Source organism: Mauremys mutica, chromosome 10, assembly GCF_020497125.1.
Source record: "Mauremys mutica isolate MM-2020 ecotype Southern chromosome 10, ASM2049712v1, whole genome shotgun sequence".
NCBI lineage: Eukaryota > Metazoa > Chordata > Testudines > Geoemydidae > Mauremys > Mauremys mutica.
This window is the reverse complement of record NC_059081.1, coordinates 59,304,132-59,316,885: the sequence shown is the minus strand read 5'-3', so window position 1 is coordinate 59,316,885 and position 12,754 is coordinate 59,304,132. Positions and strand designations below refer to the sequence as shown.

The window sequence follows — 12,754 nt, the reverse complement described above, 5'->3', positions numbered from 1 at the left end:
TTTACTTTGAATTATATTAATTATGAGTTAAATAATATGGAAGCTCTCTCTAAGTTATAGTCCCAGGTTCCTTACCCTTTCAGCTGCTCTGATAAATTAACATTTTTTGTTAGGGGCAGGGGAAATTTTTCATGAAGCCTTTTATAGGGACTAAATGCTGTCTAGGACTCTGAAATAATCTTAACGTGGCCCATAGAGTGCAATCCTTCGTTTTGGATTTGTCATTCCACAAGTTGAACTGCTCCTTACTACTGTCCAGGCTTCATGAGCCATGGGAGCAAGGGGCAAGCTGGGGTAGGTGCAACCACACGGTGCTGCCGGCTGGGAGAGCAGCCTGAGGCAGAAACCTCCAGCTCGCATGATATTCCAGGCAGGACTAAATCTCCATGAGATGAAACTTAAAGAAGAGAATGACATGGAGTCACTCCCATTTGGTGCTCTAAGAGGAGGATAGCCATGTCTGTCCAGGTACCCCTGATCAAGCTCACCGAGGTCTGCCGGCTGAGCGGGACCCTGGCTGGCAGGAGCCAGCAGATAGAGCCCCAGATCAGCAGCGGGCTGAGCCACTCAGCCCACTGCCAGTCTTGGGCTCCGTCCACTGGCCCTGCTCAGCCTGCTGCCTGCCTGGGGTTCCAATCATACAGGCAGGCAGTCGACTGAGCAGGTCCGGCAAACGGGACCCCAGAAAAAAGGCATGAAACGATTGCCATTGCTTTCACGGGAGAGAGAGGGAGGGGGGCCTGATGACATGTACCCAAAACCACTCGTGACAAAGTTTTTGCCCCATTAGGCATTGGGAGCTTAACCCAGAATTCCAATGGGCAGCAGAGACTGCAGGAACTGTGGGATCGCTACCCACAGTGCACCACTCTGTAAGTCGATGCTAGCCGCAGTAGTGAGGACGAACTCCACTGACTTAATGCGCTTTGTGTGGACATATGCAATAGATTGTATAAAATTGAATTCCAAAAAATCGACTTCTATAAAATCAACCTAATTTCATAGTGTAGACATACCCTGAGTCATTATGTTCATGGAAAGGCTCAAGGGCAACCCTCTGCTCCCTTGATATATATACACCAGCACCAAAGATGAAGTATCATAAGCAGTCTTATAAATTTAGACCAGTACTGCAGCCCTTCTACCATCAAAGGTATATGAACCACAGCAGAAGCGGAAGAGGATTAAACACAACGCTTCTCCTTCCTCCTCCTTGCAACCACAACTGCTCTCAAGAGTACTTTTGATGGGACCTCCGAGGGTTGCAAACCAACTGAGATGCCATCTCTTTTCTGCCCCCAACATGCAGTTTTGGTGGCGGCCTAGCTCAGTTTTCCCATACCTGGTGGGTAACAGACAAATAGTTTCTCAACACCATCTATTCAGGCTATATTGTAGAGTTCCTCTTCCCCTCCAAAACCACCTTACCCATCCCTTTTTAGGGACCACTCTCACGAGAGGATACTCATTCACGAGGAAAGCTTAGGAGGGATTTTATTCCAAATATTTCCTCATCCCAAAGAAAAGGGAGGATAGAGACCTCCGCAAATCAATGTCTTTATCCACAGATTTAGAGTCAGGATAGTCATTTTAGCATCAATAATCCCATTCCCAGAGATGACAGGTTCACAGTTCTTGACATGAAGGGTGACTGTTTTCATATAGACGTCCACCCCTCTCACAGGAGATTTCTGCGGTTTACTATAGGTTCAAACCGTTATCAAGACAGGGCGCTCCCCTTAAGAATAGCAACATTTATGAAGGTACTTTCATTTGTGGCAGCAAGTTTCTATTGCCACGGCTCAACAGTCTTTCCTTACCTAGATGACTGCTGACAGGGAGGTCTCGTTAGGTGGTACTTCATCATCTCTAGCATCACTGGGAATCTGTGAGAATGCCGAAAAGTCCATTTTAGTTCTCTCTCAGACCATAGAATTTATCGGAGTGACTCTGGATTCTGAGCCAGAGCTTATCTCCTTCCGTATAGATTCCAATCCATGAACAATTTAATTAATCATCTCAGAAGGAGCCTGCAGATGTTGTTGTTTTGTTCAACCTTATCCTCCTTGGTCAATACCTACGTGACACCTTCTGTGAGACTTCGGCTTTGCTGTCTACAAGCCTGGCTTCAGACAGACAGTATATGTGCCAAGCAGACACAATATGGACAAGTTAATCCTGCTCCCTGCCTCTCTCCCTTCCTCTCTCCCACCCCCACCCCCGCTTCAGAGTGTGGGACTCTCTAGCTTGGTGGCAGAGCAGGAGTGTGGGGGGAGTTCCCTTCACTCTGTGCCCACCTGAGAAGATAGGTGCCTCCCTCTTAGGATGAGAGACCCATCTGGACAACCACACAGCACAAGAAACATAGACTCCTTGTGAATCCAGGAACACACAAGCACATAAACCTCCTGGACCTGAGAGCTCTCCGAGTAGCATGCAAACAATTCTTACTGATCATAGAATTCCTGCATATTTAGGGAATGTCAGACAACATAACAGTGTTCTATGTCAGCAAGCAAGGGGGAGCAAATTCTTATTCCCTTTTCATGGAGGCAAAACTGTAAAACTGGTGTATTCACCACCATATTATCCTAACAGCAGTACACCTCCCAGGGATACTAGCATACAGCTTCGGCAGACCATTCTCAATCAACTGTGATTGGGAGCGATAAGATTCCATGGTGAAGAGCATATTCAGACAACAGGGATCCCCATCTTGGGGCCTGTTTGCATTTCCTGTTTTGTTGGAACACACTATATACTGCTCCCAAGGCTGCACAGTTAGGACTCCAGGGGAGATGCCCCTCTAATACTGTGGACAGGACACTTAAGGTACATATTCCCCTCCCCCCAATTCCACTTTTATGTTAATTTCTCAAGAAGATTCATCGGAATGGGGCAGTGATCATCCTTATTGTCCGTAGGTGGCCCAGACAGTTTTGGTTCCATAGTCTTTTCTAGCAGTCAGCCCGCCCACCCATCAGTATTTAATCTTTCACAGACCTCTTGACACAGGACAAGGGCCAGATCAGACCTCCCAGTCTGGACTCCTTCCACCCCACGGCTTTGTATTTGGATGGCTATTGAATCTAGAGCAGACATTTTCAGTATTCGAGGAAGCCATCCTAAACAATAGCAGAAGGGAATCCATCAGAAAGTGTTACTTCGCTAAGTGGAAGAGGTTTTCTGTTTGGACTCAGCATCACCAGATGTTCCCAGAAGAATTAAAATTCCCACAATTTTTTGGGACTATCTGCTCACCTTGAAAACCTCAGGTCTTTCACTTAGTTCCCAACAAAGCACACTTGGCAGCAATTAGTACCCTCCAATGACAACCACTCCATTTTCACCTAGGGTGACCAGACAGCAAGAGTGAAAAATCGGGATGGGATGGGGGGTAAATAGGTGCCTATATAAGACAAAGCTCCAAATATCAGGACTGTCCCTATAAAATCGGGACATCTGATCACCCTATTTTCACCCATCTAGTGATGATTTTTTTTCTATAGAGGGTCTAGTCAGAGCCTTCCCCACAATAACTAAATCTGCTCCAATGTGAGCCCTAACTTGGTCTTCTCGACATTAACAGAGTCACCATTTAAACCATTAACAACTTGCTTGCTGTCCCATTTATCTATGGAGGTCAACTTTCTAGTGGCTATCGCTTTGGCTAGAACAGCAGAAGAACTAGGGGCCCTTATGGCTGATCCACCATAGACAGTGTTCCATAAGGATAAGGTTTCCCTGAGACTACACCCAAAATTCATCCCCAGTGTAATCTCAGGCTTTCATCTAAACCAGACAATACATTTATCTTTTTTTTTTTTCCCCTGAAGCCACATGCCACCAGTGACTGGACAGGAGATTCCATTCCCTGGATGTATGCTGTGCCTTGGCTTCTACCTACAGAGAAGAAAATCAATTACAAAATTTCCTGGACTGTTTGTTTTTATTAGCAGAACAAATCAAGGGACAATCGATCTCTTCTCAGAGACTTTCTAAGTGGATTTCTGGCTCTATCCTGCTCTTTTACAGTTAGCTGATACCTTCCTCCACATGGTAGGAGGGCCCACTCTACCAGAGCCCAGGCAGTTTCGGTAGCCTCACTTCATGACTTGTTGACATCGGTAAAGCAGCAATGTGGAGCTCTGTCCATACCTTCATAAAACATTATCCCTTGTGCTAGCCTCCATAGCTGCACTTTAACTTTGCAACTTTAACTTTGGCCTTTCTTGAGCCTTGACTGGGTAACTTTGCAATCTCGACAGTTTCATATTCTAGGTTGTTAAATATAATTTCTTATGGGGGTGTTAGAAGAAGAAAAAAACAATACACACACAAATCTGTTTGCTTAGATAATTTAGCAGTTCAGAACCAGAATTCTAAAAAAGAATCCTGCCTGCCATTGTGCACAAAGTTGTCAATGGCTCACAGTTCCTGCTGATTTACCTAGAAATCTTTTTGTAAAGGAGGGGAAGGCTCTTGTCAGAGAATTCATACTTAATTGTGTAGTGAAGGAGACAAGGGCTCTGCAGGGCCTTTTTCACAGAGCCTGTAGTAACAGCAGGGTGAACTAACTGGTATAAATTGTTCATGAACTGAATGCGCAATGAAGTTTAATAAGCTTTCAGCTATTAGACTCCACAGAAGAGCAATTGTTCTCCCATAAAGTTCCTGAGATTCCTTATCTCATTTCACTTTCATCAAATGAGGTAGGGCTTGCTAAATTTTCCTGTGATCCTAAATTAGCTTTGTACATTTATATAACCATCTTTCAGTTAGAACATAGAGTGTTCTTTCATTTTATTTTTACATAATTCTTGTTTAAAAGAAGTCACCTGGGTATGTAAAACTATAAATTTCAAATGAGATGATAAATAGCTGAAAATAGAATATTCAGGTCTTCACTGTACTGTGTTTATATTGTAAGTATACAAACATCTAACCCAGGGGTCGGCAACTTGCGGCTCTTTGACTGCCCCCCTTGCGGGCAGCTGTTTTTGGTTTTTTTTAAATGAATTTACTTATTCGCTTCTTTACACTCTAAAACAGTGGTCACCAGCCCGTCAATCATGATAGACTGGTCAATCCTGGAGCCTCTGCCAGTCAATCGCGATCTACGGGCCGCTAAAAGTCAAGCGCCGCAGCAGGGCTCAGGCAGGCTGCCTGCATGCCGTGGCCCCACGCCACTTCCGGAAGCAGCCGACTGCTGGCACATCTCTGCATGTCCCTCGTGGGGGGGAGGCGGCTCCGTGTGCTCCCCTGCCGCCACCACCCCCCCCCAGCACCGTCCTCTCAGCTCCCATTGGCTCGTTCCCAGCCTTTTCTTCCATTTTAACAAACTGTTAACTATATATCTGTGTTCTTCCTCACGTCTTGTCCACGTACTAGATCCTGCTTTGAGGTCATGTTACAAAATGTGAGAGTAGAATTTTTTTTTTTTTTACTTGTTTGCTCTTTCTTGTCTATGCAGAAAGAATCTTCGAGGACCATGAAAATTTAGTTGAAAATCTTCTAAACTGGACCAGAGACAGTCAAAACAAACTTATATTTGTGGAACGTATAGAAAAATATGCACTTTTCAAAAATCCCCAGGTAAGTCTGAAGCTGATTTTTTTAACTTTATTTTAAGCTTATAAATGTCTCTTGGTAGCACCTTTGTCAACATTTTTATATTGATATTTGTATCTGTACAAACACACACACAGTAGCTTTGCATTTTAACAGTACCTCCAGAATACACTCTGTGGTCAGCGCAAGATCATCCCCCTAAATGAAAATCTTGATGATCTAACCAATCCATTTTCGAAGTATGTGAATAGTTTAGTGGGATTAATAGCAGTCCATGTAACCAGTTTGCATGGAGTACTCACCAATACTTAGTGCTATTCACATCTAGACAGTCCGGAGGAAAGAGTTTGAACTTGTGTTGTGACACGTGTCACTTTGGGGAGACTGGCAATGCCCCCCACACCATCTCACGAGGATAGGGTGAGGGGAATTGGATGGATTCTGTGGGATAGACAGCTGCCTACAAGGGAGGGGCAGAGAGATAAGGAGAGCACATGCCTGAGGAAGCCAGGGTCCGTCTTCATTCAGCTGTTTCCTGATCAAACAACTAACAACAAAAAGGTCACTGTTCTTTTTCAATAATTAACTACAGGGGGAATGGTAATTAGGGTTTCTTGATTATAAGCATAAATGCAAAAAATATGATGTAATGCTAGAGGCCTACAGCACTGAGGGAACAGAGGTGAAAATAAAAACAGGAATCGAAACACAGGGACCACTAGAAAAATAAGGAATTAACAAACTCATGTTTAAGCAAGCAAGTGATCAAGGTGATGTTAATCTCTAGTCTGTATATTGGGTGTATGGATAGAGTGACCAGATGTCCCATTTTTAAAGGGACAGTCCCAGTTTTTGGGACTTTTTCTTATATGGATGCCTATTACCTCCCACCCCCTGACCTGTTGCTATCTGGTAACCCTATGCATGGTTCATGTTCTTCAGTCTGCGAGGTACCTAATACACTAGGCTCTTGGGATTACCACTACTCGCTTTTGGAAAGTTATCGGGTGCCCCAACTTGAGATACCTTATAAGGAGCCCATATTTTCAGCGAGAACTGAACGCCAGGCCTCTTTCTGTGATCTCCAGCTGAGGCACCGAAAAATCTTAGTCGCTTTTGAAAGCGTATTCCTCAATACATGTGTGACATCAATACATTTCACTGGTTATTAGTAATAAGAATGGGCCTTCTGTAGATGGAAGTCAGCATGAATGTGTTACTTACTCAGTTAAAAACCTTGGTCTGACCTAATACCATGAATATTGTTTTGCTTCCAGAGAGAGCAGGTGAATATAAAGGGGTCTGGAAGATGCTCCCTGTCACTGTACCAACCCCTTCCAGGTTAGGTGGGAAAGAGTGCGGAATCACCTTACTAGAGAAAAGGATTATATCATACTGATAATACACACACAGTATGGATAAACAATTGCTATTTTGCTTCTTTTTTCAGAAGTTATTGTTTATCATGAATTTTTTTCATAGAAAGTATTATTTTTATTATGGAAAAACTATAGAGATGGAGTGGAAAAGAGTAGAACAGTCCCATGTCCGCGCCTTCCAAAATACTGAATGATGGGATAGAGTAGTCTACTAAAGGCCCAATTGTTTTCCATTTAATTTTTATTCTGGGTTTTTAATTTTGTTAATCTGTTTATATTACACAATCAGTGATTGGGTTTATGGCTAACCATGATGGCTGAGAACTGCAGCTTATGATGCTTTTACTTAAGGTAATGTCACATGGACTGGCTAATATTCCTGAAAATACAAAAGGGTTTTTTCCAGCCCTTTAAAATTACAGAATGCAATATTTTGGTTTCTTTTATTCTTTAGCAGCTACCACATGAGTCTCAATTTTGCTCCAAAATCATTTTTTTTATATTATCTAGCTGTACTAGAGGACCAGACAGATCTTAGAACAGCTAAACTCTTATCAGCACAAGGAAGTGAAAAAGATGACTTGCTTTGACTTCAAAACTTCAATAGAAGTTTCATCCTTTCATTGTCTTTTGTTATAGAACTATCTGCTGGGGAAAAAAGAAACCTCTGAGATGGCAGACAGAAATAAAGAAGTGCTGCTGGAGGTAAGACAACTAAAACAAAACGAGCACGATGATTTGTGAGCTACAATATGATAAACTCTTAAACTATTGCTAACATTTAAATTGATGATGAGAGATGGAGGTCCGCAAAGTGTTGAGCAGAATGTTAAATGTGAATATGTACCCCTGGGAGATTTCTTCCTGTTCTCGAATAGGGAGCGTTTGGAATAAAGATGTCTCCTGATTTTTTTTAATAGTCAAAAGTCCCCATCCACTGTGGGATCAAAACCATGCTATCTACAACTGTGTTTAAACAGTTGTCACTTGCAGAATTCTAGCTTAGTTTTTGACCAGTGAGAGGAGGGACATTTTTCCGAGAATGGTGCTATTGAAGCTGCTATTCACTACCCTGCAAAGTTTATAGCCTATTTTATAACATAGTTCTCAGACAACATATGCTGTATCCAGAACTGCACTGCTAAGGTAATTTAGAAGTAATTGGCACCATCCTGGTTTAACAGATTGAAAAAAATCCATAAAATACAAAAATCATAAAAGCTAAGGAGAAAAATCACTGTTGGAAATGGAAGCTACTTAAAATCAAAATAATTTAAACAACTTTAAAAAACAATAAGCAACCCAAAAACAAATGTAGGAATAAACGTAAATATCATAAGCATTACATATAACCTCATAAACTTAAAATTCTATATAGTTTTATGCAAATTGAAAGTAGTGATGGTCTAATACTAAAAATGCTATCTGAGGTGTCACATTAAAAAGGCTACGGTACTTTCTTACATCTAACATGGGATTGTTATTTATTTTACTTTTAAACTTCAACAATCATGAATTCATAATATGTAAATGAATGTTTAAAATTAGACTTAAATACATTTATATTTATAAATCGTGTATAAATGATCAATTATTAATGACTTAATAAATGATTAAATGGTTTTTATAGATTGTTGGAGTCCAGTAGGTCAAAAGATTGCTTATAGCCATGGCATTTGACCATCTATAACCCCACCTTGTGCTATGCTTGTCATCATCTTAGCATATGCGCAACATGCTTCAGGTGGCACATGACCAGGATTAATTACCAAATTTGGTCTGCTGGTTAGATCATTGGCTTCCCCAGGCCAGGTACTGACGGTGAGCACGACATGAACGCTGAGCCTCCCTCTCCCCCCATGCTTGTAATTTTCTGTAGCGTATATCAGTCAATTCTGGATTATGATTATAACATCTGTAATGCTTTTATTATCTATTTAATAAATGAAACCTTAATATAAAGTGTGACGTACATTTCCACTAATAGCAAAATACACACATGATGGATCATAGTTGGGCCCACTGACTATTAGTGAGGTTTTTGTTTATACCTGGGAAATTGTAACTCAACAGGGGAGGTGTGGGCCCATGTCTTTCAGGTTTGGTTAAAGCCACTGGAGCACTTTTGGGACCATTACTGATAAGCATTGGTTAAGAAACCTTCACACCTGTCAACAAGTAGCACCTTTATTGGCATTCTGTACAGAGGGGAGAACTATTAAATCAGACGCAAAGTTCAAATGGGCACATACTCATAATTACCCTTCATGTTAGAACTGAGTGGAAAAGTCACTAATTATGCCATATATATTTTCTAGATGAATAAAGGACTTCAGCCCCCAGGCTTCTAAACCCAGTCCATTTCATCATTTTAAAATAGTAATATGTTTTTATATGTTCTCTTTTTTTTCTATACTATAATTGGCTCTCTGTAGGAATGTTTTTGTGGAAGTTCTGTAACAGTACCAGAAATAGAGGGAGTCCTGTGGCTGAAAGATGATGGCAAGAAGTCTTGGAAGAAGCGTTATTTTCTTTTGCGAGCTTCTGGAATCTACTATGTCCCTAAAGGAAAAGCAAAGGTGTCTTCTTTGGTTTACTTTTATAAAATAGAGCTCTTAAGAGTGATTGTCTAATTTCAACCTGCCGTCTGGTAACTGTCTACCTTCTGAACGGAAAAACTCAAGCAAAATGAACATCCTCTTGATAATTTAAATGTGTATGGGTAGAAGGAGCCTTGAAAATTACTTCAGAATTTTGGCTGTACTATGCTCTTGCTTAGACTATCATTACAATCCATCAATTAAAAACACAGCTTTTAAAATATAAGTGAACAATAATTTATTCAAGAAGGATTTGATGTAAAACAATCTGACCCCCAATTCAAAATTGAGATCACAAGGATCTTCCATATGGAAGAGCTCAGTGTCTGTTTGTTCAGAGTAGAATAGTTCTCCTAAAAAGAGTGTGTGTATGTACAGTTCAGGGCAGCTTGATTTCTTTTCTCCTGCCTAATCCCATAGACCTTTTTCACAGGTGAAGGACTAAGTGACACTACAAGTATTAGTGTGTCCCTGACTAATATGTGCCAGGGAAAAATTTGAGTCATTCAGACTACCAAATGGCACTGTTTTCAGTAGTTCATATTCAAGGGTTTCTTTTTAGTCTATTTTCAACCATAGTTTCTGGAATCAGTGTAGATCATACTTTTTCTGCATGATTTCTTCAACTTTGTTTTCTATGTTGATGTCATACTATACTGGAGGAAAAGTAGAAAATTGCTGCATTGATTGTTGCCTTTGTGACTTCCAGGCTGGTTTACTGCAACTCACTGTACGTGGAAATGGCTGGTCCAAAACACAGCAGCTCACCTCCTAAACAGCTGGTCACCAAAAGCAAATAAACCCCAACCCAGTGTTCTGTTCTGATCAGTACACTGGCTCCCCATAGAACTAAGTAAATTTCAAATATTAGTCTTCCTCTTTGAGGCTTTCCATTTCATTAGACAAGCTACATATAAGACACCATGTAAAAAGGGTGTACCTTACAATCAGAAATACTTGAATATGAAATCTTAAAACAGTGTGGTTCTGAATGAATACTTATATTATCAGCAACTGCTGAGGCGTTCCCCATGTGACCTTTCCTGTTGACCCTCTGCTCTTTTAAGTTTCAGTGGTGGCCTGGAATATAATACTGTCAAAAGAAACAAACAAACAAGTTTTGAACTAATAATGCACAAAAAATACACAGATTTGAAAAAACATCTCCTAGATAAAAATATATATATATATTTAATGTAAGGATTTTCTGTATAGACCTATTTTGCTTGGCATATTGTTTGTTAATCTTAATGATTCATTCAACTTTTTAATTAACAATACTGTTTTTTCATGAGAATGGAATAAGAAACATCTTAAACGTTTTGGAACATGCTGGCAATTTGTTTCAGATAACTGTAGTATTTTCCTCCATCTGTGATACGTAATTCTTCACTTCTTAGACTTCTTATTGGTTAAAATTCAGATACAGGAATTTTGTCCTTGGAAAATTAGCTGTTGTTGAATTTCAGTAGCACCGATTTCTTGTTTTAGTTCAGTTCTAACTGTTTTTTAATTTAGCTTCTGGAACTGGTGCATCCACTCACTAATGTGCTTTGCTCTTTGTCGTTCCAGTCTAAGGGGTTGTCTACACACACAATTCAACTGGTTCATTTTAGTTAAACCAGTGCAACTTTACATGTGGGCACATGCTTGCGTTGGTTTAGCTTGCCAACTTTAACCAATGTAAGAGTGTCCTCACACATAGTTTAACGAAATTGGAGAAACGTTGCGCTGCTAGTTTAAACTGGTGCAACTTTGTGGGTAGATCAGGCCTAGGAGTGAAGAGCTGGCCGTGTTTAAATCAAGGTTTTTCATTGTGGCTCTGATTTTCCTTATTTATTTTTTTTCATAACTGAATATTTGTGTGTTTAATAGGTCTCTCGAGATCTGGTATGCTTTCTTCAGCTAGATCATGTCAATGTTTACTACGGGCAGGACTATCGGAACAAGTACAAAGCACCTACAGATTACTGTTTAGTGCTGAAGGTAACTTGTTATATGTTTTTAAGTGTTTTACCAAACAGAGCAAGTATAAAGGTGCTATAGGAATTTTAAATACATGCTGCTTTTGTCTACTATCCTCCAACAGCTAGATTCTTCTAACTAGGTTCCAGTTGTGACGAGGTAAGAGGAATTAATACAGAAAGTTAATGGATGCTGAGACAGGCTGTAATGCAGAGCGTGCTTTCCACAATGCTATAACTAATGGAAAATTAACCAAGAGTTTTCAGTCGGAATACAACTTTAATTATGAAAAAATTCAGTCTGTTTAAAGAGACCACATTTCTAGAAATCATAGAGCAAGTGATATCCTGATTAAATACGTTGTAAAATACATTTCTATTATGTGTTATGCTACCTCCTAGTACATGGAACAGAGTCGGATAAAGTGTGACAGTGGAGCGATGCAGAAGGGAGAACTGGCTGCAGAGGTCTTTGCTGTTCCACACCCCCACATAGCTGGCTGATTCCTCTCTATAAATGATTTACACACGTACAAAAGGAGCGAGAAGGAGCTTAGAAGTATTACATTAAATAATATGTTTCCACTGACAATTGCAAAAAAAATGCTTGAAACAAAAGGTCCCACAATGTGTTCTCCTCTGCCTCGCACAGAATGGTTACACGGTTACAGTGCTGCCAGGAGTCAGGTGGCCAGTGGGGTATCATGCTGCCATGTGTTTGGGGAAAGGGAGACGCTTTCCAGGATGCCGATAGGCAGGAGGAGACGTGGACTGGAGCATTTTGTCTCAAGAATACCTATCCCTTTTCTTGTTGCTGGGACTCATTTCATACCCATGGTGATGGCCATATTTACACCTACCCTGGGCCTATGGACTAGGAGAGAATGTGCTTAGGCTGTGGCTGTTTCAGAAGCTGCAGTGACATTTATTTGGCTCATTTTTCTGTAAGAGGGAAACGTCCTTAGAAACCTTCAATAGTATCATAAGCTTTTTCATAGATGAAACCACCTTAAACCTAAAGGGTAAAGTTTGCAATGTATACGCCAACCTAACATCCTTTTTACAAAAAAGTTGTTAGCTGAAATGCTGTCAGGTGTCTTTAAGGTGTGCCAGGCTTTAGAAATGGTGTTGGCAGTGGTAGACTCAAAATTATTTTGAAACAGTTTCTCACTGTGTTCATGGTAAGAAATGTTTCTTACCATAGAATCATAGAACATCAGGCTTGGAAGAGACCTCAGGA

At 40.7% G+C, this 12,754-nt stretch overlaps 1 protein-coding gene across 5 annotated transcripts in view; it reads left to right on the top strand.

The window, feature by feature from the left end:
* Nucleotides 1–12,754, top strand: part of RAPH1 (Ras association (RalGDS/AF-6) and pleckstrin homology domains 1) — a 178,310-nt gene that overhangs the window by 132,210 nt on the left and 33,346 nt on the right. For all 5 annotated transcript variants that reach the window (XM_045032878.1, XM_045032877.1, XM_045032876.1 and 2 more), the window contains 4 exons: nt 5,474–5,595; nt 7,590–7,655; nt 9,386–9,529; nt 11,426–11,536. In XM_045032878.1, coding sequence (XP_044888813.1) covers nt 5,474–5,595; nt 7,590–7,655; nt 9,386–9,529; nt 11,426–11,536 — 443 coding nt within the window. The remainder of the gene's footprint in view (nt 1–5,473; nt 5,596–7,589; nt 7,656–9,385; nt 9,530–11,425; nt 11,537–12,754) is intronic.